This window comes from Heloderma suspectum, chromosome 2 (genome assembly GCF_057233095.1).
Source record: "Heloderma suspectum isolate Gila_16-S chromosome 2, 16-S_ref, whole genome shotgun sequence".
NCBI classification, from domain to species: domain Eukaryota; kingdom Metazoa; phylum Chordata; class Lepidosauria; order Squamata; family Helodermatidae; genus Heloderma; species Heloderma suspectum.
Genome location: NC_139459.1, coordinates 369,380,615 through 369,407,498, shown reverse-complemented (window position 1 = coordinate 369,407,498; position 26,884 = coordinate 369,380,615). Strand labels below are relative to the sequence as shown.

Here is a 26,884-nt window from a genome sequence, read left to right as displayed (position 1 = left end):
CCAAGCCTCAGTGGGACTTAGTGGAAGCTATTTCTGAGTAAACCCCGACTGGATTGTGCACAAGAGGCTCCCCCGACCCCCAATCAAACACAAATACTTTTTTTGACTAGTGGGGAAAAAACTTTGGAGACAGTTATACAGCACATAAAATAGAAACAGGATAGTTTTTGTACATATGTTTACTAAGCTGAAGTCACATCAACGTGCTACACCAGACCCCAATCAATTCTAAGGCATTAAACATTTCCCCTAAAACTTTCCAGTTCAAATTTTTCTGGAAAACCCACATCACTGCCCACATTTTGGTTTTAAATTTTCATTTTATGTATTTAAAACCCACCCTTTTTCCAAGAGGCTCACAGAGCAAGCTTACAAGGTCCCCTGACCCTTGCATTTTATCCTCACAACAACCCTGTGAGGTAGGTTAGCCTGAGAGAGGGAATGATTGGCCCAGGGTCACCCAATAAACTTCAAGCCTGAGTGAGAATTTGAATCTGGGTCTTCACAATCTGAATTGGGCACTCTAACCACCACTCCACACTAGCTCTCTGCATAAGAGCGAGCCATTCATCTCAGACACTATTGCGGGACCTTTGACCCTTGCTCAGTTCAAAACATGATTCCCATTCGAAATTCCTTGCCACGTAGGGATTTCTGATTTCTGTCCAGCGTGAGCCCGTTTATGTCGATTCAGGCTTGAGGCACCCGTGAAGCTTTTCCCACAGTCCGAGCATTTGTACGGTTTCTCTCCTGTATGGATCCTTTGGTGCGTGATAAGCTTAGGTCTCCGACTGAACCCTTTTCCGCAGACTGAGCACTGGAATGGTTTCTCTCCAGTGTGGGCTCTCTCGTGGACCCGGAGGTGTGACCCCCGGCTGAAACCTTTGCCACACTCTGGGCATTTATATGGCCTCTCGCCTGTATGGGTCCTTCTATGTAAAATCAGGTTTGACTGCTGACTGAAGCGCTTCCCGCACTCAGGGCATGGATAGGGCTTCTCTCCCGTGTGGGTTCTCTCATGCTTAATCAGGTTGGCCTTTTGAGTGAAGCTCTTCCCACAATCTGAGCATACATACGGTTTCTCGTCACTGTGGGTCCTCCGGTGTCTACTGAGACTGGAACGGTCGTTGAAGCTGTTCCCACAGTCTGGGCATTTGTACGGTTTCTCTCCCGTGTGTATCCTCTGATGGCTAACAAGGTCAGCTCTTCGGCTGAAACTCTTCCCACAATCTGAGCACCCGTAGGGTTTCTCTCCTGGGTGAATTTTCCAATCTTCCCCGCTTCTCCAGAGTTGTCCACATTCGGAGCATGCCGCTTGTCTCTCACCTTGGGGGGTTGTTTGCTGGACTGTTGTTTCGTCGAGCGGCTTGTGACACTGAGGACGACAAACGGATTTTTCACTTTCCTTCACTGGTCTATCTCCCACATGGCTCTCAGAGGCTTCCCACCAATTAGGACGGTGGGAAACGTTCTGCTCAGATCTTCCCGACAATGTCTGATAGGGTTCCACTTCCCCGGAGACGTTCAGTTGATTTTTTTCCTTCTTTGAGCTACTTTCTAGAATAAGGGGGAGAATACAAAATCTGAGTGATTCCCTGAACCAACGTGACCAATATGCTCCCTTTTGTGCAGATGCATGTATCCAGCTTGCCCACATTCTCACGGACATGCATTCGTTAAAACCACAAAGGACCTTTAGACATTGGTCATAGAGCGTCCATTCATTTTCCTTCATTTAAGGGCACAATCCTATGCATGTTTAGACAGAAAAAAGTCCTACAAGTCCAAGCATTCCTCAGCCAGCCATGCCAGCTGGGGAATGCTGGAAGTTGTAGGACTTCTTTCCATCTAAACATGCATAGGAATGTGTCCTTATTTTACATTTCTATACTGCCTAATAGCTGAAGCTGTCTGGGCAGTTTACAAGTATTTAAAAGAATTATAAAAACCATTTACATACAAAAATATAAACAGGCAGTACACACAGAGACATACATACATCTAAAACAACTTTAAATAATAAGAAAAACCCAGGACCTGATTAAAACCTCCTCATATGCTGCCAAATGCCTGAGAGAAGAGGAAGGTCTTAATATGGCACCAAAAAGATAACAATATTGGCGCCAGGTGGGCCTCATGGGGGAGATCATTCCACAATTGGGGGGCCACCACCAAGAAGACCTTCTCCTTTGTTGCAGCCTTCCGAGCCTCCCTCGGAGGAGGGCCTTAGATGATGAAGGTTCAAGCCAGGAAAGGCGTTCCATCAGGCGTTGTGGTCCCAAGCCGTGTAAGGCTTTATAGGTCAGAACCAGCACTTTGAATCGGTCTATGGCTAAGAGGAGACCTCTCCACTCAAGGATACACCCACACACGCACACACCAAATTTGAGGGACAAGCCACTCAGCACATATATATTGGTTACAACAAGAATTTGAAATACCCAAGCTGATTTTGTGGAAATTGCCTTGGTAGAGCAACATCTTTTGGAGGCTGGGCCTTGGAGGCAAATCCACTGCTCAGCGCAGGAAATTCAGAACTGCAGCCTTCCTGAGAGATGGCAGCTCAGCCTCTGCTATAAGATCTCCAGCCATAAGATCTCTAAAGCAGTGGAGGCTGGGGGCTCCAATTTTGGCAGGGCCCTACGTCCATTCTGGGCTTTAGTCAAAACTCTAAAGGAGCTATCCAAGGTGCGGAACCTATTTTGGGGGCTAGGGTGCAGCACCCTGGATAACTCCTTTAAAGTTCTGGCTGGTTCTGACTAAAACCCAGAATGGAATCACATCCCCACCGAAATCGGAGGCACCAGCCTCCACTCCGTCTAGGTAATTGGGTCCAGTGTCAGAACTACTCTTGCCATCCGGATGTGACTCCTAATGTTTAACTGAAATCTCCCCTCCTGCAGCTTAAGATCTAGTCCTGCCTCTTTTGCTGTCCTCTTTTATGTGACAGCCACCCTTCAGGGCTCCTCTCCTCTGGGCTTAAACACCCCCAGCTCCTTCAACCATTCCTTGTAGGACTTGTTTTAAGAACATAAGAAGAGCCCTGCTGGATCAAACCACAGACCAAGGGTCCATCTAGTCCAGCATTCTGTTCACACATTGGCCAAACAGCTGTCAACCAGGAACCCACAAGCAGGGCATAAGCGCAACAGCACCCTCCCACCCATATTCCCCAGCAACTGGTGTACTCCTAGGCTCACAGCCTCTGGTACTGGAGGTAGCACATAGCCATCAAGACTAGTAGCCATCGATAGCCTTCTCCTCCAGGAATGTGTCCAGTCCCTTTTAGAGCCATCCAGATCGGTGGCCATCACTACATCCTGTGGTAGCGATTTCCATAGCTTGGCTCTGTGCTGTGTGAGGAAGTCCTTCCTTTTATCTGTCTTGAATCTTCCGCCAATCCGCTTCATGGGATGACCCCCTTGGGTTCTAGTATTTTGAGAGAGGGAGAAAAATGTTTCCCTATCCACATTCTCCACACCATGCATAATTTTGTACACCTCTATCATATCTCCTTTTTTCCAAGCTAAACAAATCCAGCTGTTGTAACCTTCTCTCATCGGGGAGATGCTCCAGCCCCTTGATCATTTTAGTTGCCCTTTTCTGCACCTTTTCCAGCTCTACAATATGTTTGTAGAGATATACCACTGACTGTCTCCACCACCCTCCTCTGAACCCAGTTCCCCATTTGTTGACGACCCTCTTCAAGCACAGCACCCAGAACTGGACACAGTCCTCCAGATGAGGTCTGGTGAAGCTCCCCCAGATGACCAGAAACTCAGGCACAAAGACGCCTTACCTGGCACGGTAGCATCCCCGTCGTGCTCTTCTTTGATCGCCCCGAAGGCTGGCGTAAGCCATGTGGGGGCTGGCTCTGCCTGGGGAAGATGGTCCGGCTCCTCTTTCAATGGCCTCAGTGCCTGAAATAGCATTGGGAATCCCATTTTTAAAAGAAAACTTATTAAACTTATACACTACTCTTCTGTGGAGGAGTTCTGTGGGCCATATCTTCTGTTGCTAAGTGGCAGGGCCAGCGTCAAGGGCAGGCCTGGTTGAGCACCTGCTGAGGGCCTAGCCCCAGCAGAGGCCCACTGACAAGAACCCCCTGGAGTTGCTCCTCCCCTTCTCCATGGCAACCTTGCGAAGCTGCAGCTGGTACAGAATGCAGCGGCTCGCCTGATTAAAGACACCCGCCAGCGAGATCACATCACTCCAGTGCTGAAGGAGTTGCACTGGTTACCAGTTGTTTTCCGGGCCAAATTCAAGGTGTTGGTTGGGACCTTTAAAACCCTATATGGTTCCGGCCCAGCCTATCTTAAGGAGCGCCTCCAGCAGCACCAGACAGGCCGCTTAACAAGATCAGCCTCGGATGGCCTTCTCTGTCCCATCAGCCAGGACAGCTAGACTGGTGGGGACGAGGGAGAGGGCCTTTTCTGTGGTGGCCCCCACTCTGTGGAACTCCCTCCCTAGGGAACTCCGCCATGCCACCTCTTTAATGAGCTTCCGCCGTGCATTAAAAACGTGGTTGTTCAGGCAGGCATTTGGGGTGGGTTAGGGTATTTTAGAAAATGTTTTTATTGTAGAATTTTATTGTTTTAAACTGTTTTATTATATGCTGTACATCGCCCAGAGTGGCTGGGTGACCAGCCAGATGGGCGATTAATAAATTTAATAATAAATAAATAAATAAATAACCTGCTTGTTCACCTGCCTCTCGCTCTGGCCCTGACAACGGTGGTGGTGAGGAGGAGGAGCAGGAGACGCCACGGCCTCCTTGCTGATAGGAGAGGGAGGACAATGCCTCCATGCAGTCCTGGTGTCAAGGGTAGGCCTGGTCGGGCACCTGCTAAGGGCCCAACCCCAGCAGAGGCCCATTGACAAGAGCCCCCTGGAGTTGCTCCTCCTCTTCCCCATTGCAGCCTGACTCTTGCTCTGGCCCATACAATGGAGGTGGTGAGAAGGAGGGGCAGGAGATGCCACGGCCTTCTTGCTCCCTGGCTCTCTGCCTGTCAAGCAAGCAAGTGGGCGCCATGAGGAGGAAGAGGAGGAGGAGGGGCAAGAGCAACTGGTGACAAGGGCGGTGAGAAGGTGGACTCACTGAGGGAGGGGGCCCACTGAGGCTATATTGACCAAGGGCACCGAAAAACCTGGATCTGGCACTTCCAAGCGGCCTCCCATCTGGGTGGCCTACAGGGCCACACCTGCCTAAGCTGATGGGAGTTGGAGTCCAACATCTGTAGGCCACAGGTTCCCCGGCCCTGGACCAGACCCTTAAAATATCCCTGTTAGCAATATTGAAAGGGCCGCCATCTGAAGAAAGAGAAGGCGTGTCATTTTATATGACTGTAACAGCAGTCAGAGAAAACAGCGAGATCGAGATTAGCTAAACATAAGAGAAGTTCTCTGTGGGCATCTGACTGGCTGCTGTCAGAAACAAGATGGACTTTGATCTGATCCATTCATGGTCTACTGAGGGGCTCTTCTTAATATGCGAGAGGGGAGGAACTATTCGCTGATGGCCAAAGTAGCGGGTAGTAGGGGAAAAGGACTGGTGCTCTCCTTCCCTACTCCATCCACCAAATGTGACAGGCCCTAAACTAGCTAACAGTGATGGACGGGCGATCACACAGATGGCCTTATACTGAGTCAGACTATCCATCCATATAGCCCAGTACTGTTGACACCAACTGGCAGCCGCTCTTCAGGGTTTAAGGCAGGAATATTTCCAGCCCTACTGGAGATGCCAGGAATCAAACCCGGGACCTTCTGCATGCAAAGCAGGGGCTCTCCCACTGAGCTATGGTTCTCCCATCTAAAAATAAAGTAAGATTCCAGTCCTCATGGTTCTGAATAAGGGGCTGAATCAAACAGGAACACAGGAAGCTGCCTTATAAAAAGTCAGACCCTGGGTCCATCTAGCCCAGTATTGTTGACACTGACTGGCAGCCGCCCTCCAGGGTTTCAGGCCAGATTCTTTCCTAGCTCTACCTGGAGATGCCAGGATTGAACTCGGGACCTTCTCCATGCAAAGCAGAGGCTCTCCCACTGAGCTATGGGCCCCCTCCACGGATGACCCAGGGCAGCCTTTCCCAACCTGGCTGGCCCAGGGGACCCCTCTGTTCTGGTTGAACGACCCGCAGCTCAGCTTCCCTGCACCGAGACAGATGGAGCTATCCATCGCTCTGTGTTCTGGAACAACAAACTGCTCAGTTATCCAAGACTTTCACCTGCTCTTCTCCCTCCTCCTCCAGCCGCTGCCCCTGCTTCAGGAAACCTTCAGCCAAGGCCACTGCCTGGGAGCAGGTCTCTGGCTCCCAGGCCCTGATCCTGCTCTGCATTTCCCCTGGGAGGACAGCCAGGAACTGCTCCAGGACCACCAGCTCCAGGATCTGCTCCTTAGTGCGTCTTTCGGGCATCAGCCACTGGTGACAGAGTTCCCGGAGCCTCTGGCAAACTTTTCGTGGCCCCTCTGCTTCCTGGTAGGAGAAATGCCGGAAGCGCCAGCGTTGGAGATCTGCGGCAAGGGCCTCCCCATCTGGGGTCTCTTCTTCCTTCATTTTCCCGCAGCCCGCCCGGTCTCTGGCTGACAAGGTTAGGTGAGATTCTGTACAGAGGTCTGGTAGCAGCGGGGTCATCCGTTCTGCTCTGAGCTGCCATGCGAGGTCAGCTGCATCCCCCAAAAGGGACAGGTCTGGTGTACTGTTACGCTCCTGTGCGGGCTGGGGCAGCTGAGAGTCGCCCCTGTATGAATGAGGGGACTCCAGAGCTCTCACAAACCCTTGGAGTTGGGCTTCCCAGCAGTTCTGGCTCTCTTCCTTTGGTTCCTGTTTCACCTGTTGTGGAATGCTTCTTTCCCAGAATCCTCTAGTGCTCCCTGCCCAGATGGCAGGGTCGTCTTTCTCGGCTTCTGGGCCTCGTGGCTCCAGCTCTTCCACCTTCGTTCCATTCTCCCAGGCGGCCTTTAACTTGACCCCCAGTGCCGACAGGTCGCCCCACTCCGCTGCCATCTTCCCTCGTGGGGCAAAGGGGAGGCCTGACCTGGCAGTGCCAGCTGTGCTCAGAGAATCAGCCATTTTTTTCTTTGGACCAGAGTCTCCACACAAGGAAATGGCTGACAGGCAGAGTTTAGGATTCTGGATCAGCAAGAGACAACTCTCTAAGGGAAAGGAACAGGTAAAGGCGATTAAATAAAACTGAGAGGCCAGAAGCAGACAACGTCCCTACACCAAGAGCCTCCCACCAAAACCTCCAGCCACAATGCCTCCCATCCAGCTTGCCAAGGCCTCGCCCCTTTCCTGAAGCTCCACCCCTCAGGAAAGGTGAGGGGAGATGGAAGCCAGAGGGTCCTTAAGTGGCAGTTGCTGAGGGTTGCCCTTGCCTCTCCCAATGGGAAAGGAGTGGGAAGCCTTCTCTGTCAAGAGCCATCACCTCAAGACCCGTGAAGCACCATCAGGTGGTGGTTCCGGACGGATCAGCTTCCTCTCCGCTGGGGCTCCACTGTTTCACAATCAGCTGAGCAGCGGGAAGGAGAGAACCTGGGGAGGGGAGGGGAAAGTGTATGTGTGCGGGTGAGAGAGAAAGAGAGAAAAGTGCAGACGTGTGGTTGTATTATTTATTATCGTTATTTATTCTTTATCACATTTCTAATCAGCCCAGTGACTGATGTTCTCGGGGTGGATTAGAAACAGTTAAAAAACTAAAATGTCATAGAACAGTTAAAAATATAAAATACAATACAAATATTTAAAAGAAGAAAATATAGTATCATGCAAAACAATAAACAGTTGTATGGAGGGAAGGGTGGCCCAAATGCCTGAAGGACTGCCTCCTCCTGTACTATCCTGCCCATGCACTAAGACCTTCAGAGGAGGCTCTTCTCTGAATACCATCACTGGGAAACATACACTAGGCATCTACAAAGGAGCGGGGGCTTCTCCGCGGTGGCCCCCTGACTTTGGAACGCCCTCCCAAAGGAGACACGATTGGCACCAAGTTTTCTTTTATTTCTGTCACCCACTTAAAACCTTTCTTCTTCTTTGCCCAGGCATTTTAACAGTCTTTCACCATTTTTCAAATTTTAAATCTAACCTCATTTTAAACTGAAAAGCTGGTTGTGTTTTTGTTTGGCAGGCTGGTTGAAGAGTTGTTGTTTGAATTTTTCATTCCATGTTTAATGGTATGGTTTTTATATTGGATTTGTTCATTTTGTTTGTTGTGAACAATCCCTTGTAGATGAAGGGAAGCTTTAGAAATTAATTCTAGTAAGGTAAGACATTTTAGAAATGGAGGGAGCAATCCTATGCTGATCAACAGTCGCCTCTGACCCCGGGACAACCGCCTATCCAGTGCGGGACAGGAGGAGTGGTGAGGAACAGAACTCCTCCCTGCTCCCCCAGCCCTGCTTTTGCAGCTAGGCAGCCGATTTCAGCTGTCTAGCTATGGGACTGTGGAGCGTGGGAAGAGGTGGCCGGACAACGCATAGGATGTGTTGTACCAGATTTCCGACTTTCCCACCCTGCCTGGCCCCGCCCCCGGGAACGCCCCATTTTCGCTGCTCCGCACTGCTCTTACGAGCGTGGAGCACAGGGCCAATCTGCACTGCCTACAAGGCGGCATGGGAGGGGGTGGGGGTCAGTTCTCCGGGAACTGACCTCGGAGTGCGGGCTCCGAGGTCGGTTCCCAGAAACCAACCTATCCTATGGCTGTCTAGCCGCTGACTAGCGGCCATAAGATTGCACCCTAAATTAATTAATTTTAGAAATTAAGTAAGAGAGCAATCCTATGGCCCCTAGACAGAGTCCGGGGGGCTGTAGGATACTTCAGATTCCTGGATCTGAGGTTGGAGATAGCGCTTCAACCTTGCACCCAGAAGCCCAAGCTCCACGCCCCTTCCCCTCCCTCTCGTAGCTGGCACAGAGAGAGTTGCACCAGCTGCCTCTCTGTCGTTGCAAAGGTGACCTCGGAGAAGACAGAAAGGGGGCATTCCCGTGGGTGGGCGGGTGGGCGGGGACTGGGGAGACCAGCTTATGCCATATCCCCAAGCCTCCCCAACCTCCTTCCCTCCCACTCCCTGACACCTCAGCTAGACAGGCGAAAACGCCCATCTAGCCAAAATGCAGAGTTGGGGGAGCGCAGAGGTGAAGATCGCCTCTGCTGCTCCCTCTGCTCTGCATAAGATGCCCGTCAGCCTCCAGGTTTGGAGCCTGATGGACATCCGGATAGGATTGAGCTCTAAGTAGGCGTAAATGTGTAGGTGGAGGGAAGGGGAGATGTTTACATGGTGTATGTGTTATGTGTGCATGAGAGAGAGAGACAGAGAGGGAGAGAGAGAGAGAGAGAGAGAAAGAGAAAATGCTTTGACCCCACCCACTTTGCATTGGCCCCGCCCATCACTGGCATGTGGGGAAGCCAACCAGACTCAGCCAATCCTGCCTCTTTCTCTTCCCATACAAAAGCCTTTTCATTCTCCCTCTATGGTGGTTCCAGCCCTATCTCACAATTTGTTTATTACTTGAATAAGTTGCCTTGCACCGTGTAAGGAACACAGGCAGTTACCTCATCTGGAGTCAGACGCTGGGCCCATCTAGCCCAGTATTGACAATGCTGACTGGTAGAGGCTCCCCAAGATTTCAGGCAGGATTCTTACCTAGCCCTACCTTGGAGGTACAGGGGATTGAACCTGGAACCTTCCGTGTGCAAAGCAGGGGCTCTACCACTGAGCTATTGTCCTTCACCTAAAAATAAAGTGAGGTGCCAGTCGTCATGGTTCTGAATAAAGGACTGAACTAAACAGGAACACAGGAAGCTGCCTTACCAGAGTCAGACCTTGGAGCCATCTAGCTCTATATTGTCAACCCTGACTGCCAGCGGCTCCCCAGGGTTTCAGGCAGGATTTCTTCCTAGTCCTACCTGGAGATGCCAGGATCAAACCTGGGACCTTGGGCATTCAAAGTGCCCAAGGTCCCAGTGATCCCAGGTCCCAGGTCCCAAGGTCCCAGGTACTTGTGATCTAGCCCAGACTTCCCAACCTGGAGTCCACCAGAAGTGTTGGACTACTTCTCCCATCATCCTCCAGCCAGCACAGCCATCTGGAAGGAAGGCTGACCTAGCCCACTCTGGCTTGCTCTGATGACCATCTCCAGGGTCTCAACCAGAATGAGGTCCCGTTTCTCCCTGCTGCAAATCAAGATCCTTTAAAAACGATGACAACAACCCCATGCTGGAACAGATCGGGAACTGAACTGCAGACATGAGCTCTGCCCCAGAACTATGACTCTCTTATGCCAGGGTCAGGCAGCCTGGTGCCCCCTGGATGTTTTGGACTACAACACCCATCAGCCAGAGCCACCAAGGCCAGTGCTGGCTCCAGAGTTTGGAGGGCCCTTGGGCAAGGCACCCTCGGTGGGCCCGCCCCTCAGTGAGGCCACCTTCTCACTGCCATTGTCACCAGCCACTGTTCCTCCTCCTCCTCCTCATTCCCATCACTGCTCCGCTTCCTTGCATGCCTGACCGGCGGAGAGGCAGGGAGCAAGGAGGCCCGTGGCGTCGCCTGCTCCTCCTCCTCACCGCCAGAGCAGGTGAACAACCAGGCTGCAACGGCGAAGAGGAGGAGCAACTCCGGGGCGCTCTTGTCAGTGGGCCCCTGCCGGGGTCCCCCGCAGCTGCCCAACCATGCCTGCCCTTGACACCGGCCCTGACCAAGGCGACCAAGGCATGTCTGCCCCGTAACCCGGCCTGAAGCTAGGCTGGAATTTTGCACTATGTGCACTGATTGCTTCCCCAAACTGGTGCCCTTCGGTCTTTTTGGACACCAACTCCCATCAGCCCCTTATGCCTTCTCAGCTCACCTGATTCTCCATCCAGAAGAGCCTCTTCCGACCCTCCTTATTGCTGTGTGGAAAGACCAGGAAGTTCTCACTCCTCCGCCTCCTCCTCCTCCTCCGGGGCGGGGGGCTGCTTGTCCCCTCTAGCAGTCTAAACTCGCTCTGCTTAACCCTGAGCGAGCCGCCCAAGCGAAGAGTGCATTGGCTTGCCCTGCCCCTGGGAGAGCGGGAGGGATTTCATGCAGTAGGGCGCAGAGAGAAGTACGTCAGACGGTAGGTCTAAATGAAAAGCAACACCAGCTGGCAAAAAATAAAATCTTCTGCGCAACTCTTTTCTTTTTTTAATGCTTTTATTCTATTTTTTATCTTTATAAATGATATAAACAATACCAACAACCTAATCAATAACTACAATTCCCAACAGTACAGTATTCTTAAGAGGACACAGCAATAACAAAAGAGAAAAAGAAACAAAAGAAAGAAAACAAAGAAGGAGAAGGAAGAAAAAATGAAAAAATATATAAAAAGTTATTTTAAAGGGTTAAATTTAAACTCCATTACACAGAAACCTCAAATCCCATTCTACTTAAAAATTATACCTATAACACTGGCAATATTACAATTCAGTACAGCATGTAATCAACCTTACATTTCAATATCATATCATCAGTCTTATAACAAGGAAGCAGACCTAGAATTCATTTCCAGTAACCATATATTGCCCTTCAACTAACATATAATAAGTAAGACTTAACAATTTAACCAGCCAAAAATCTTACTAACAACAACAACAGTAATAATAATAATGGAAGAAAATTTAAGAGGATTAATAATAATAATAAGAATAAGAATAATAATAACAACAAATCACTAATAAATTTTATAATGTCATATAATAATAAAGCTTAAAATCAACACAACAATCACTAATATATTTTGTACTAGATATATAAATGAGTGTGCACATTTCTATACACCCTCAGACAGTAAATTTAAGTACAGTGTGCCATATCTATTTTAAAAAGAAAGAGTTTAAAGAAAAGAGAGAAAGAAAGAAAAAATTTCTCTGGCCTCGCCTGGATCTTCTAGACTAAACATAACCAGTTAGCAAAACATTTTTGTATCTTCTACGCAACTCTTAATGGTGCAGGAAGCCCTTCATGGATCATCTCAGCAGGAGGATCCTTGAGCTCTTACACTGGAAAATCCCCATCTCCCCATCTCTTAAAGCCTATCAAAGTGAGCCTCATCTGGAGTCAGTCCCTGGGTCCATCTAGCCCATTACTGTCCACACTGACTGGCAGCAACTCTCCAGGATTTCAGGCAGGAGTTTTTCCAGTCCTACCCGGAGATGCAGGGGATTGAACCTGGGACCTTCTGCCTGCAAAGCAGGGGCTGTACCACTGAGCCATGGCCCCTCCCACCACTGAGCCACGGCCCCAAGTTATTCTGGCACACGCTTTCACGGGCTACAGCCCACTTCCTCAGATGCATAGAGCGTTATCGAGAGTATCAGGTTTACATACAGCACGTATGGTAGGGAAGAATGATAAACTGTGAGCCCAGAAGGAAATTAAATGCAGAAAGTGACAGTCATTTTAGTAACGGCAGCCATTCACAGCGCTAATCATGGTTAATCATGTGATTGTAAACAGTGAGGTCAGGGGAAAATTCAATGCAGAAAGTGACAATCTCCCCCTCTCCAAAGACTGTCAATCACATTTTTAGACCTCCCAATGGCCAAAGCTCTCTGGGAGGTTCACAAGAATTAAGACCTTAAGATAGAACAGGATGCAACATACTATTAAACCTTTACAAGTTTAAAACATATTAAAATCAAAGTAAAAACCAGAGTAAAAGCCAGCAGCAGTATACAAATCTAAAAATCTAATAACACATTTAAACACATTTAGGGTGCAATCTTATGCACGTTTAAACAGAAAAAAAGTCCTACAACTCCCAGCATGCCCCAGCCAGCTATGGATAACTCCCTAAGGCCACCATCCTATGCATGTTTGTTGATGTTGTTTATTCGGTCAGTTGCTTCCGACTCTTCGTGACTTCATGGACCAGCCCACACCAGAGCTTCCTGTCGGCCGTCGCCACCCCCAGCTCCCCCAAGGTCGAGTCCGTCACCTCCAGAATATCATCCATCCACCTTGCCCTTGGTCGGCCCCTCTTCCTTTTGCGTTCCACTTTCCCTAGCATCAGCATCTTCTCCAGGGTATCCTGTCTTCTCATTATGTGGCCAAAGTACTTCAGTTTTGCCTTTAATATCATTCCCTCAAGTGAGCAGTCTGGCTTGATTTCCTGGAGTATGGACTGGTTTAATCTTCTTGCAGTCCAAGGCACTCTTGGAATTTTCCTCAAGCACCACAGTTCAAAAGCATCTATCTTCCTTCGCTCAGCCTTCCTTATGGTCCAATGTTTAGACGCACACAAAAATCCTACAACTCCCAGCATTCCCCAGCCAGTATGTCTTCCTGGGGAATGCTGGGAGTTGTAGGACATTTTTTTCTGTCTAAACATGCATCGGCTTGTGCCCTAAGTGTGTTAGTCCTTAAGGTGCCACATGACTCTTGGCTGCTTTTGCTGAAATAGAGTAACACAGCCACTTGTCTGGAAAACCCCGGCTCAGTGGACTCAATCGTCTTGTAGGCCCCTTCCAACCCTATGATTGTATGATTAAGGCAATCTGGAGGAGGCCATAGCATGGAGGCTGGGGGATCCTCAATATCTGTAGCAGCCTTCCACAACCTGGTGCCCTGAAGCTGTGTTGGACTACAACTCCCATCATCCCCAGCCTGCATGGCTAACCGTTAGGAATCCTGGGAGTTGTAGTTCAACACATCTGGAGGGCATCAAATGCCTTCCAGGTGTTTTGGACAACAACTCCCATAATCCCTGACCATTGGCCTAGCTGGCTGGGGCTTATGGGAGTTGGAGTCCACAGCATCTGAAGAGCACCATGTTGCCTACCCCTGCTTTAAAGGGCTTGGAGAGGAAGTGATGGTGAAAGACAGGCTCCGCCTGAGACCCTACAGAGCTGGCCGCTGCCACCAGTCAAAATCAGTCATAGTATACTGAGAAAGATGGACAAATGGTCTCACCTGGTTAAGGCACCTTTTTATTTTCCAAGTCATTCCCTCTATGTCCAATGTTCAGGCTGCATGTGCTGTTTTGGCTTATGTAGCCAAAACAGCACCGCCCACACACAACAGGGAGGTACCAGCAGGCCTGGGACAAACCCAAGGTTTGCAGAAGTACAAAAAAATATTTGGGGATTCCTAAGATAGAGAACAATTAGAACTGAGCATGCCCCGTAGCCATGAAATGCCGGCTGACTGTTGGTAAGGGTGGGGAGATGGAAAAGTGTGTGGTGGGGGAGGTGGGAGGAGACTGCAATGGAACGGCTGAAATCCTGAACAGCAGGGACAGTCATTCTCTTTCTGTCCAACCTACCTTGCAGGGTTCTTGTGAGAACAAAGGAGGCAGAGAAACCAGGTATGTTGCCTTGAGCTCTTGGAGGAAAAGTGGTATATAAATAAATGTAATGAAAAATCTAAAAACACACAATACCGGGGAGCCAGTGTTATGTAGCAGATAGAGCAAAGGGGTCCCCAACACAGCACCCATAGGTGCCATGGCACCAGCAGGGACCTCCAACGGCACCCACAAAGCTCTCCCCTTCCTGCCGCTTTAAAAAAATATGTCTTTTAAGAAAAACCTTGGAAAATGTTAGGTCAGTCTTCATTCTGTCACTTTCTAGTTTCTAGCCTTGCTCTTTCTCTCCCCTCTGCCCCTTTGCCTTGCTCTTTCCCCCTCCCTCCCAGCCTCTAGCCTTGCTATTTCTCCCCCTCCCCACCACCTCTTTAGCTCACTTTTGACTAGCCAGGCCCCCACAGCAGCCATTATGTCACATCCACTGTGGCAGCCATTTTGTGCTGGCACCCACAGCAGTTTCTCAAATTCTCAGATGTGTCCACAGGTCCAAAAAGGTTGGAGACCCCAGGGCTAGGGTGTTGGACCGGGGCTTGGACGATCTGGGTTCTGGTCCACACACGGCCATGAAGGTCACTGGGTGACTTTGGGCCAGTCATTGACTTTCAGTCTAACCTACCTCACAGGGTTGTTGCAAGGATAAACTGGAGGACTACGTGAGCCTCCTTGGACTCTTTGAAAGAGGAAAAGAGGTGTAATACAAATGTAATAATTAATACATTAAAATAAATATTAAGCTAGATAGACAAACTGTGAGTGGTATAGGCCAGTTTCCTAGGTAAAGTTGCAGGCCTGGCCCTTTTTGTTTTCTAGTCAGTTGGCTAATGTAATGTTTATCAGTGTTGGGGAGAGAGGAAACTACACTTGCAACTGAATTACTCTTCGGTTCCCCAAGGTACTGAAACACTGCCCTGATCTTATAGCAGCCCTGGGGGAGTTATGGGAGTTGTAGCCAACGCAGCTCCATGGCCCCAGCTTGCTGAAGGCGGTTTTATACCAACATGGTTTGTGGGCTTTCGGGGGTTCCGTTCTGTGTGGCCACCAGAGGGCCCTGGAGGTTGCCTTCAGGAGAAGGAAAAACCTGCAGCCAGCCTTCCACCCTCTGAGCTTTCCCAGGGTTTCACATTTGCATCCGGGGCTGCCCCTGAGTGGTGGGACGCTGCAGTCCCTGGTAAGTTTCAAAGAATGTATGTAGGTTTGGGGGGGGGGGTGTTTCGGAAGGGCTCCCGGGATGGTGGTGCATGCAACGAGGGGGGGCTCTCGACGGTACCCCCTGCACTTGCAAGGGCTGGGGGCTGGGGGGCGGGGGGGAGAGCCAAAATCTGAGGCTGGAGCTAAGGACTGAAGTTAATCAATGAAGGACCGTCTCCATTTTCAAAATTCTCTTCTTTCCCCATCAGTATAAGCAGGCAGGCACCCTGCCCTTGAGAAGTACCCAGCAGGGGTCTTCCGTTAGTGAGCCAACATGCAACCTGATCCATCCAGGCATTTTTACTAAGCACTAAGTCCCACTGAGTTCAGACTTGCTCCCAAGCAAGGGTACGGAGATAGGACTGCAACCTATCCCTTAAAAAAAAGAAAAGAAGAAAAAAGAAAATGCCAGATCCACTTGGAGGAGTACTTTGTGAGATACGAGATACGGGCTCCTATAACGGACAGACGGGCTCTGCCGCGTTTGGGAACAAAGGAGACTGGAGGTGGCCAGGGGTGATTCTGCACAAGGCTTTTCTTGTGCAATTGCCTGGCGTGGTTCATGACATTTTATGGGCAGGGTCCAGACATCGTGCACTTGCAGTGGTAGCCCTCTTGTGTTTTCCCACCACTTCTACTGCCTTGTTTCTTACCAGATAATAATAACAATGACGGTAATAATCCGGGTGCTTCCAGGTGGACCACAGTTAGCGCTAGTGACTGGAAGCCATTGTACAGCTCTTCCGTCTTTTTTCTTCCTTAACAGATTTTCTACAGTAAGAAAAGAGACGGAAGAGGCAGTGGGAAAACCCAGAAGGGTGGCCTGCTCTGGCCGCATCAGGCTGAGGTTAAACTAAGGGGGAACCCCAAGGCAATCAGCAGGCAATGGTCAAAAGCACAGTTTCATCAGGCAAGAAGGAGCCATCCAAAAGAGAGGTCTGAAGAGCAGTCAAGGCCAAAACACAGATAAACAGTCAGATACAACACACAGTCCAGAGTCAAGCAGGAGTCAGTCCAAGGTCAGCCGCACAGACGATGGTGTGACCAGACTGGAATACTGTGTACAGTTGTGGTCACCGTACCTAAATAAAGGACATTGTAGAGCTGGAAAAAGGGCAGAAAAGGGCAACTAAAATGATCAAGGGGCTGGAGCATCTCCCCTATGAGAGAAGGTTACAACAGCTGCGTTTCGCTTGGGAAAAAGGAGGGTAAGGGGAGACATGAAAGAGGTGTACAAAATTAAGCGTGGTGCGGAGAATGTGGATAGGGAAACATTTTTCTCCCTCTCTCAAAGTACTAGAAACTGGGTTCATCCCATGAAGCTGATTGGTGGGAGATTCAGGACAGATCAAAGTACTTCTTCACACAGCGCAGAGTTAAACTATGGAATTCGCTACCACAGGAAGTAGTGATGGCCACCAATTTAGATGGCTTTCAAAGGGGGATGGACAAATTCACAGAGGAGAAGGCTATCGATGGCTACTAGTCTTGATGGCTACATGCTACCTCCAGAGGCAGTGAGCCTATGTACACCAGTTGCTGGTGCTGGTAGGAGGGAGCTGTTGCCCTCATGCCCTGCTTGTGGTTTTCCCATTGGGGCAGCTGGTTGGCCACTGTGCAAACAGAATGCTGGACTGCATGGACCCTTGGTCTGACCCAGCAGGGCTCTAGGTTCTTATGGAGAATAGAGCCTCCTTCTGTTTCCACAATGGTGGGCTAGCAGCTCCCAAAGGCGCCACCATGGTCACCACTGTGGACATCAGGGGTGCTGAGCAGGAAGCACCAGTTCACAGGACTGGAAGCTCCACGCACATGTGGGCTGGCTGGAATTGCACGAACAGCTAGAGCTGCCATTGTTCTGCCTAGTCCAGTAACGTCTGATGCAGGGATGCAGAACCTCCGGCCTGCGGAGCTTCCTTGGGCTTCCCCAGGGGGCAGGGTTTGGCCTCCAAGCCCCGCCCTGCCCCGCCCCTGCAGGAATTCCTGCTGTTATCTCCGATCTGAGATGTTGGTGCTCTGTATGTGAAATAGCACTAGCAAGACCCACTGAAATGTCCATGGGGCCTGAATTTTCAGCTCCTCCCATTTTTTTCTCTTTCCGTACTTGCTACAGATGCTGGACACCAAAGCAGGTAAGACTTGGTCTGTGACTTGGGAACTGGAGTTGGTTTACTGTAGAATGGGTGGAAAACAATGCTGTGAAGAGTTCATTCTTTATTTCTTTATAAATCCATTACATTTTGCGTATTCCACAGATCAAAGAAGAGTGTGTGTGTGCATGCATATGCGCGCATTTAGCAGGAGGCAATTAAAAAAAAAAAATCCACCACAGGCACTACCAAGGTTTAGCTCAGCTCTAAAGTCTGGCACATGACATTTTAAAGAGGGTTAATTGTTCTGAAAACATACAGGCACCTGAATGTTCTTGAGCAAGTATGCCAAAACTGGTTATGCAATTTTTAGAATCATAGGGGTTTAAAGTTGGAAGGGGCCTTGTTCAGTGCAGCAGTTTTGCAACTATAGCTTCCCTGGCCAATAGTCATGTAACATCTGCTTAAATACCTCCAGCAAAGGAGAGCCCACATCCTCCTGAGGCAGTCCTGATCCAGTGTCAGATGTCAAGAGAAAACCAAGTATGATGGGCACTAATTGGCTAACGTCCATTACATCACCAACCTACCTTTCCCCACTTCCCCACTTTACCCACAGAGCAATTTTGAAATGTTTCTTAAATGTTTTGTTTGGTAAGGTGAGTGATGCAATCATATATCACTTGAACAATTTATTTCTTACATTTATATGCCACATTTCCTCTAAAAAGCTCAAGGAAGCAAACAGGGTCCCCTGCCCCACCACACATACTCCATTTTATATTCACAGCGGCTCTGTGAAGTAGATTATGCTGAGAATAAATGACTAGCCCAGGGCCACCCAGTGAGAGCTTCATGGCTGAGTGTGCATTTGAACCCAGGACTCCCCAGGTCTAGTCCACCCCTTTAAACCACTGGTGGCCAACCTCCAGCCCTTGCCCTACTTTCAGAAGCCCCCTACAAGCAATCAGTTCAGACCTCTGGAAGAGCAATCTGCTGTCCTCTCCGGCAGCCCACTGCATGGTATATTCTTTCAGGCCCTTGGTTCTGTCAATCCCCTGCACTGTAAGGGGAGGGGAGTCTGCTATGGGTCAGATCATTAGCAAGGGTCAGGTTTTAGAGGGAAACAGCACAAAAATCTCTGAATGGGGCTGAAAGCCAGACAGAGTTGTCTGTATATTGCTCCAACAGGGAGCAGATCAAGACAGCGTTAAATAGGAGTTGGATGACTTTTAGGCTGGTTACTGAGGCTTTGTCTCTTGAAGGGGCCTGGCCTGTTTTAGCAGCCTCAAGCTGCGATGACATGGGAGTGGCTGCGGCATGCTAGTGTCCTCAGGGCCTGAGGCTTCAGAGTCCAAAGACAGCAAGGCAACCTCCTCTGGATGCAGGGGAGACTGGATCCTGGGGAGGTGGAAGCCTTGAAATGCCTTTCCCTGACCAAATTCTCTCTCTGGACTGTTAACTCTGGAGCCTCTTCTTTAGAGGAGAAAGGGTTGAGATTCTCTGAGGACAAGAGTCTGGAGCTGGTCCATGATAGATGGGGAGGAAGAGGGAGGGAGAGAGAGAGAAAGGAGGTAGCAGAAAAAGAGAGTGAGTGAGTGAGTGAGAGAGAGAGGACAGGGTTTTAGCCCAACCCAACAGATTCCCCACCTCAGGGAATACAGCCCACGATGGAAAAAGGTTCCCCACCTTGCTCTAACCACTACACCACATTGGCGCTCTATACCAAGGGGAGGAGCAAGGCTGACAATTAATCCAACATTTGGCTTAAGACCTGTATATGCATAGTCCAGGTTGCCAAACTGAATTCACACCATAGTGAAATGCTGTTATGAATGCTACTACAAGCCAGAATTGTAAGCCAGCTTTAAAGCATAGTTTGTCGTTGGCTTACAAATTCTGGCTTGCTTGGGCACAACCAACCATCATCCTGGGTTGGGATCTAACGCCAAACTATTGATGCCTAGTCTGTGTACCCGCTCACATGCCGAACAAAGTGGAAGTGAATGGGCTGCAAGTATCAGCACATAGCTGATGTGGATTGTGATTTAACAAGTCAGGATTCCCTGCTTAAAGCAGCATGCAAACATGGCCATAGTGAACCAGGTTTGCAGGAGAGGCAGTATTCCATTAGCACAGGAGGTAAGGCATTGCTACCATGCATTGATAACTTCAAGAATGATTGCTGCAGTGCGCTGTATGTGGGCTTCCCTTGAGACCTGTCCAGAAACTGCGGCTAGTGCAGCATTCGGCAGTTATGTTGCCAAGTGGGGCGGCTATCACGTGGATGTTACATCTTTGCTCAGAGAACCACCCTGGCTGCCAATATAGTGCAGGGCCAGGTTCAAGCTGATGTTACTGACATACAAGGCCCTAAAGAACTTGGGACCAGGCTGTCTGAGGGTTCTCCCATGCTGACCTGCCTGTCCACTGAGGTCTACACATCAGGGCCATCTGGCTGTCTCGTCGCCCCCACAGGGACACCTGATGGCAACTGGGAGGGGGGGCTTTTCTGTTGTGGTGTCCCACCAGTGGAATTCTCTCCCTCCTGCAGCATGGCAGGCACCTAGTAGATGTTTTTGTTCATGTACTGGATTTGGTTTTGGAAGAATGACAAGAAACTAGGTGTGAACTTGCACAGAGCCATATGCAGTGTTTAGCAGCATATGTGTACTTATTTAGTAAGGTAGTTGGCAATTATTATGAAATTGGAAGTGGTTTACACAGCTGCATGGAGAAGGTCAGCGCTTTTTGCTACCAACAGAAGTTAGACAGTACACAGTAGCTCTCCTGCACGGTTTGTACTTTTCTTGCTGATAAGAAATGTTTCTTTCTCTGTTATGAGAAACTTTCTTTCCTGCCAAGAAACTGGGGCGGGGCAGGGGGGTTTCTCCCCCTGGGTGTACGTGTGCCTTCTGATAGTTTGAAACTAGATGAGACAAGCCATATAAAATCCTAGGCAGATTGACCTGTTACCTGTTCTCGTCTGAGAGGGGGAAGGTGCGCACCTGCACAGATAACCAGCCCACCAACCCACCCCGGGACAACGCCTGTTACTTCAAGGGAACCAGAGTAACTGCAACTGCAAGTTGAGGGACATGTATAAGCGTTCTTTGCTTTTATTCTATCCTATCCATTCGCCATCAATAAACTGTATCATTAGTTCACATAAGAGGGGTGGAGTCATATGGGTACCTTCGAATCTGGTTGGTGGGAGTCCTGAGTGGATCAGGCCCCAGGTTTAAGACAATTCATTTTTATTGTTTTATTTTTATTGTAGTTTTAATGCATTTTGTCTACCGCCCTGTGATTTGCTAACGAAGGGTGGTATAGAAATATTGTGATTGACTGATTAATTAATTATTTAGGCACCCACCACAGTTCGAGAGCCGCCCACCTTGGCACTGTGCAATAAATTCATCGACTCTTCCTCTCGTTCTTCCTCTTGTAGGTTAGGGTTCCATGCGTAAGAGCGAGGAGGGGACTTCTCTCCCATGTGAACACTCTGAGCCAGGGGCACCACCTGGGAGAGCCAAAGAGAACGTTTTGAAGGGCCATGAAGAGGGAGAAACATCTGAGGATCACTGTGGACTTGAGGTACTTGTAGGTATCCACACAGATAAGAGAATGGATGTATCCTGTGTGGGAGTCTCCAAAGAGCTCAGCAAAATTCAAAGCGTGCAGACAGATTGCAAGAATAGCAGATGCAATGTGGGCAGCAAAGGTGGAGAAACTGTCGAGCCACTCTGCCATCGTATTAGACATCAAAGAATCTACAAGCTGGAGAAAACCCACAAATGCCTGCACTGTGGCCGAAGACCAAATCTTTTCAGAAAGATAATCCAGGCAGGGGAGACATGCTTAAGTTGTGGGAAAACCCTGAGTCAGAGCTTGCAGCTTCCTGTACCCTGGAAGAAATACAAGACAGAGGCAGCACATCAATGCTCTGTGTGCAAGCAGACCTTTCTGGGGAACTCAGAACTTGCCAGGCACAAAAGAATCCATAAAATGGAAAAATCGTACAAATGCCAGGAGTGCGGGAAGTACTTCTGCTCGAAGGCGAACATGCTCAGGCACCATCAGATCCATACCGGGGAGAAACCGTACCAGTGCTCAGTTTGTGGAAACAGCTTTAGGCAGCGAGAGCAGCTTACTGCACATGAAAGAACCCACACAGGTGAGATGCCATTTCACTGTTTGGTGTGTGGGAAAAACTTCAACAGGAAGTCCGTCTTCCTGACACATCAGAGAATCCACACAGGAGAGAGGCCATATCAATGCTCCTTTTGTGGCAAAAGGTTCATCCGGAGGGCATACCACACCATCCACGAGAGAATCCACGCCCGGGAGAAACGGTACAAATGCTCCGACTGCGGGCAGAGTTTTAACTGGAATGCAGAACTCATTGAACACTTGAGAACCCACACTGGAGGGAAGCCGTACAAATGTCTGGGCTGCGAGAAGCGCTTCGGCTGGCACTCGGACCTCATCAGACATCAAAGAATCCACACAGGAGAACGGCCCTACAAATGTTCCCATTGTGGGAAAGCCTTCGTCCAGAGGGCACAGCTGATCTTACATGAAAGGACCCACACAGGAGAGAGGCCTTACAAATGCTCACACTGTGGGAAAAGTTTCAGCCGAAGCTCTGTCCTAATCCGCCATCTCCTTTTACACACAGGGGAGAAGCCATACAACTGCTTGGACTGCGGGAAAAGCTTTTGCGAGAGGGCCCAGCTCGTCTCTCATGAGGTCACGCACGCGGATGACAAACCATATAAATGCACTGACTGTGGAAAGAACTTCAGCTGGAAGTCAGCTTTCACCCGACACCAGAGGATCCACACGGGGGAAAAGCCCCACAAGTGTCCCGATTGTGGGAAAAGCTTCATTCGAACCACTCATCTCGCTGCCCACCAGAAAACCCATGGAAAGGAAACAGAGGATGATGTTTTGATCAGGAACAAAATTTTAACTGAAGGTGACGACTTCTTGAACAACAAGGAATCCAGATTGTAGGGTAACCACCTCAATGTTCAGAGCTTAGGGCTGGTGTAGCAGAGGGCAACTTGAGAGCCCTCAGTTCAAATCTTACCTCAGCTATAAACTCACTACTTGGCCCTGGGCATGCCACGATTTTAATAACCTCAGCTCCCCCACCTGCAATATGGGCATAACAAGTGGGACCTGCAACAAAATGTTGCAGCGCAGAGTGCTGCTGTTCAGATGCCAGCCAGCCCTGCTTTCATAGAATCATAGAACAGTAGGGTTAGAAGGGGCCTACAAGACCATCAAGTCCAACCGCCCTGCTCAGTGCAGGAATCCAGGTCAAAGCATCCCTGACAGATGGCTGCCCAGCCTCGTCTTGAATGCCTCCAGTGTGGGAGAGCCCACTACCTCCTTAGGGAATTGGTCCCATTGCTGTATTGCTCTAACAGTCAGAACATTTTTCCTGATGTTCAGCCGGAATCTGGCTTCCTGTCACTTGAGCCCATGATTCCATGTCCTGCACTCTGGGATATAGAGAAGTGGTCCTGGCCTTCCTCTCTGTGACAACCTTTCAAGTACTTGAGCAGCGCGATCATATCTCCCCTCAGTCTTCTCAAGGCTAAACATGCCCAGTTCTTTCAGTCTCTCCTCATAGGGCTTTGTTTCCAGTCCCTTGATCATCCTCGTTGCCCTCCTCTGAACCCTCTTCAGTTTGTCTGCATCCTTCCTAAAGTGTGGTGCCCAGAACTGGACACAGTACTACAGATGAGGCCTAACCAGTGCTGAGTAGAGGGGAACTAGTACTTCACGGGATTTGGAAGTTATACTTCTATTAGCTTCCAAATCCTCTCTCCTATGATATTCCATTCCGCCCCCTTGGTTTTCTGTTCCCCATCCCCAAGAGACATGCTGCATTCTGTGGCCTGTGAGCATGCTCTGTCTGCGTTAGTCTTTCTTTCCCTAAAGACTTTTTGTACTTATTCAAACTTTGGGGTCCCCCTGAGCCTGCTTGATGCCTCCCTTTCATGTGTGGGTAGTGCCCTTTGGGCTACATAAGGACCAGTGTTCAGAGAATTGACATTGCTATGAGTATATATGACTACAATGATGTACCTTACATGGCTGTTGTAGAGACTCTGTGATGGTGTTTTGAACTGTCTAAAGTGTTTCATTTAAAAATGCTGTTATTGGGGGGAAGAATTTCACTGACACTTTGAAGTTTTAAGGCCTTTGAAGAAACCCCACTCTGGGAGATATTGAGGGTGGGTGTCATTTGAACCACAAGGCGTTGGATCCAGATTTAAGCTGGATCAACTGTGCTGGCGGAAGTGGATTCCCCACCCCATCCTTCCCACGGAAGCCCCTCCAGTCCCCGAAAATGCTACCTAGAGAGTCAGAAGATCCTGCAGAATGGGGTGAGCTGTGATAAGGGGGGAATCCCCCAAAATTGGGTGGAAGGACAAATCCTGGATCCAACTCCACTTCTGCAACACATTTATTTACACCTATTTTTATTTCATTACATTTATATCCTGCTTTTCCCCCCTCCTGCAAGCAACCCAAGGCAGCTTACATGATCCTCCTCTCCGTTTTATCCTCGCAACACCCTGTGAAGTAGGTTAAGCTGAGCGACAGTGACTGGCCCAAAGTCACCCAGTGACCTTCATGGCCAAATGGGGACTAGAACCTGATTCTCCTGACTCCTAGTCCAGCACTCAAACCACTATTCGAGCTTCTGGCTCGGAGAGAGGTAGGCATCACTGCTGCAGCAAAAGGGAGGTCTAGGTCCCAAGAGTTAGTCTCAATAAACACTAGCAAAGATACTAGTCCTTAACCTAAGAATGTGGTGTATACGTTTAACTTTTGGGGGTGCTGGCCTTCTGTTTCTCTGTGACCAGCACTGTTCTTTCCCCCTAAGCTCATCCCTGACTTCTTTAATAAAAATAGCTGGTTTGCCATAAACTGGACTCTCAAATTCTCTGTGTAGTTCAAGGGATAGGAGTCAGTTCATCTTATTTAAGAAGCTTTCCTCTAGCTCTCTCTGCCATGCCTTGCTTTTGAGTCTGAGTTGTACTCCAGCAGGTCGAGTACAAAGAACCATGAAATTACTACTGAGTGTCGGTGGGAGGCTTTATGCTAAGTACAGATGTACATCATGTCAGTGGTGAGCCTGCAATCGATAAGTACTCACGGTACACGTGATACCTATCCAGCTGCCTTCTTAGGACCAGGTTCAGGGAGAATCTATTCCAGATTGGCACGGTAGTGATTGGCCAGTGCCTGGATCAATCATTAAGCAGCTCCCCCTTCTCAGAGCTGGGCTGTGCACAGCTCTGATTGGCTGGCTCTTGCATCAACCATGAAGCCACAGCCAGTGGTGGCTGTGGGCCAATATGACTGGTGGGGCTGATAGGAATAATAATAGCGATGATGTCCTCAGAGCAACTCAGAAACCATTCTTAAGCCATAGGAACAGCAGGAATGGCAACTATCCTCCAGAGTTTTTAAATAATAAAAGCAAACAACGCCCATCCCTTATTGGAGCAGATTTAAAAACTGCTGATGGATTAATGGGGTGGGGCAGAATCTTTTAATTAAATCAGAATGTTTTCAGTTCCTTAATCTAACCAATTGATGAACTCAGTGCTACTGTAATAACGGAAACAAACAAACATTCAATACAATAGACAAAATATTATAAAACGTTTAAACAAGCCTTCTCCCAGCCTGGTGCCCTCCAGATATTTTGGACTACAACTCCCGGCCATTGGCCATGCTGACCGGGGCTGGTGGGAGCTGAAGTCCAAAACATCTGGAGGGTGCCAGGGTGGGGAAGGCTGATTTAAATGATCACATCACATATTAGAAATGACAAGAATCGCAGCAGCAATGCAATGGGACGACAGAAAGGGGGAGCATGTGACAGGCAGGATTTCAGCAGGTGCTGCAGTGATGGGAAGAGCTTTGCCTGTTGAATTTCTCCGTGCTGTGATGCACGGAAGAATGAAATAATCGGATCTACCCTCCCAGGTAGCGCAGACAACTTCTTTCCCGCCAGAGCTTCTGTGCCTTTAATAGCTTCCGGGGGAGGGGGGATTAAACAGGTGAAGACCCCACTCTCTACAGTCAGTGCATCTTAATTTCTGGGAAATCTTTTGGATGACATTGAGTAGCCAATCCACTGTGGAACTGCACATGCTCCATTTATAGAGGCTCAGATGAAGCCCATCATGAAGTAAAAGAACGTGTGGAAGAGGAGGAGGCGGCAGGGGGCTGCATGCGCTAGCCCCACCCTGATGCGCAGCTGAGTAGCCCCACCCCTAATCTGCCTCCAACTGGCCCACCCCGATGTGTGTGGCACAACTGGGAAGGGGAGTTATACATATATCAACATAAACGTCAGGCTACTTCATGCAAGGAATGGTTGGATCGCCATTCGACCCACATGCTCGGTGGCCGTACCCTCGCCATGCATGGCACACCAGCCACACAGATCCCCCTGCACATTCTGCAAGCGTGAGAAAGACCTTGCTTGGGTACCAGTGTACATGTACAGAGATGCCCCGCACAAGAGTGGATCCTAACTCAGGATCCCTCCTCAGACAGAGCTCTATGTGTGTAAGGCAGGAGTGTGTCTGGCATGCACATGGCTGGTGGGGGGCATGGCTGCCAGACCCCACCCTGCTCTCCCTTAGTGCAGGTGGGGTGATCAGGTGACCACCCCTGTACAACAGGGGTGTCAAACCTCTTTCAGCCCAGGGGGCTGAATTCAGTTTTAAAGACACTTTGGGGGGGGGGGTGACATTTTAGTGCTGGGCCCAAAGAGGTGTGGCCAAATACCAAAAACGCCAGCATATTTTAGCTTAAACTTCTTGCCAGGAAGGAAGCCCTAGGAGAGGCATTTCGACTTTTTAGAATGGGGTGGGGGGGAACTGCAGGAACGCTGGGAAACCAATGAATGGTTGCTGGTCAGGGGAAAGGGGGCGTAGGCAGGAGAAAAGGGCAGAGCCACCTGGGGAACCTCAGAGGACCACAATGACCCCAGATGGGACAGATCTGGCCCCAGGCCTGAGGTTCAACACCCCTGACCTAGAAAGTAGAGGCTGGTGACTCCGATTTTGGTGGGGCTGCAAATCCATTCTGGGTTTCAGTCAGAACTCTAAAGGAGCTATCCAACATGCTGGACCTATTTTGGGGATAGGGTACAGCACCTTGGATAGCTCCTTTAGAGTTCTGGCTGGTTCTGACTGAAACCCAGAATGGATTTGCAGTCCCACCAAAATCGGAGCC

General features: G+C 49.4%; 2 protein-coding genes across 2 annotated transcripts in view; one reads left to right on the top strand and one right to left on the bottom strand.

Annotated features, from left to right (window-relative positions):
* Positions 1-26,884, bottom strand: part of LOC146355999 (uncharacterized) — a 72,010-nt gene that overhangs the window by 21,384 nt on the left and 23,742 nt on the right. Inside the window, 9 exon segments of the mRNA XM_084829993.1 lie at positions 645-1,557; positions 3,800-3,920; positions 6,228-7,156; positions 16,598-16,619; positions 18,532-18,668; positions 20,582-20,591; positions 21,003-21,128; positions 21,191-21,385; positions 22,701-22,765. Coding sequence (XP_084686119.1) covers positions 645-1,557; positions 3,800-3,920; positions 6,228-7,156; positions 16,598-16,619; positions 18,532-18,668; positions 20,582-20,591; positions 21,003-21,128; positions 21,191-21,385; positions 22,701-22,765 — 2,518 coding nt within the window.
* LOC146356000 (uncharacterized) lies at positions 15,385-24,607 on the top strand. The gene is made up of 2 exons (XM_084831695.1): positions 15,385-15,495; positions 21,057-24,607. Exon 2 carries the CDS (start codon positions 21,068-21,070, stop codon positions 22,622-22,624), a length of 1,557 nt encoding a protein of 518 aa, XP_084687821.1. The 5' UTR covers positions 15,385-15,495; positions 21,057-21,067; the 3' UTR covers positions 22,625-24,607.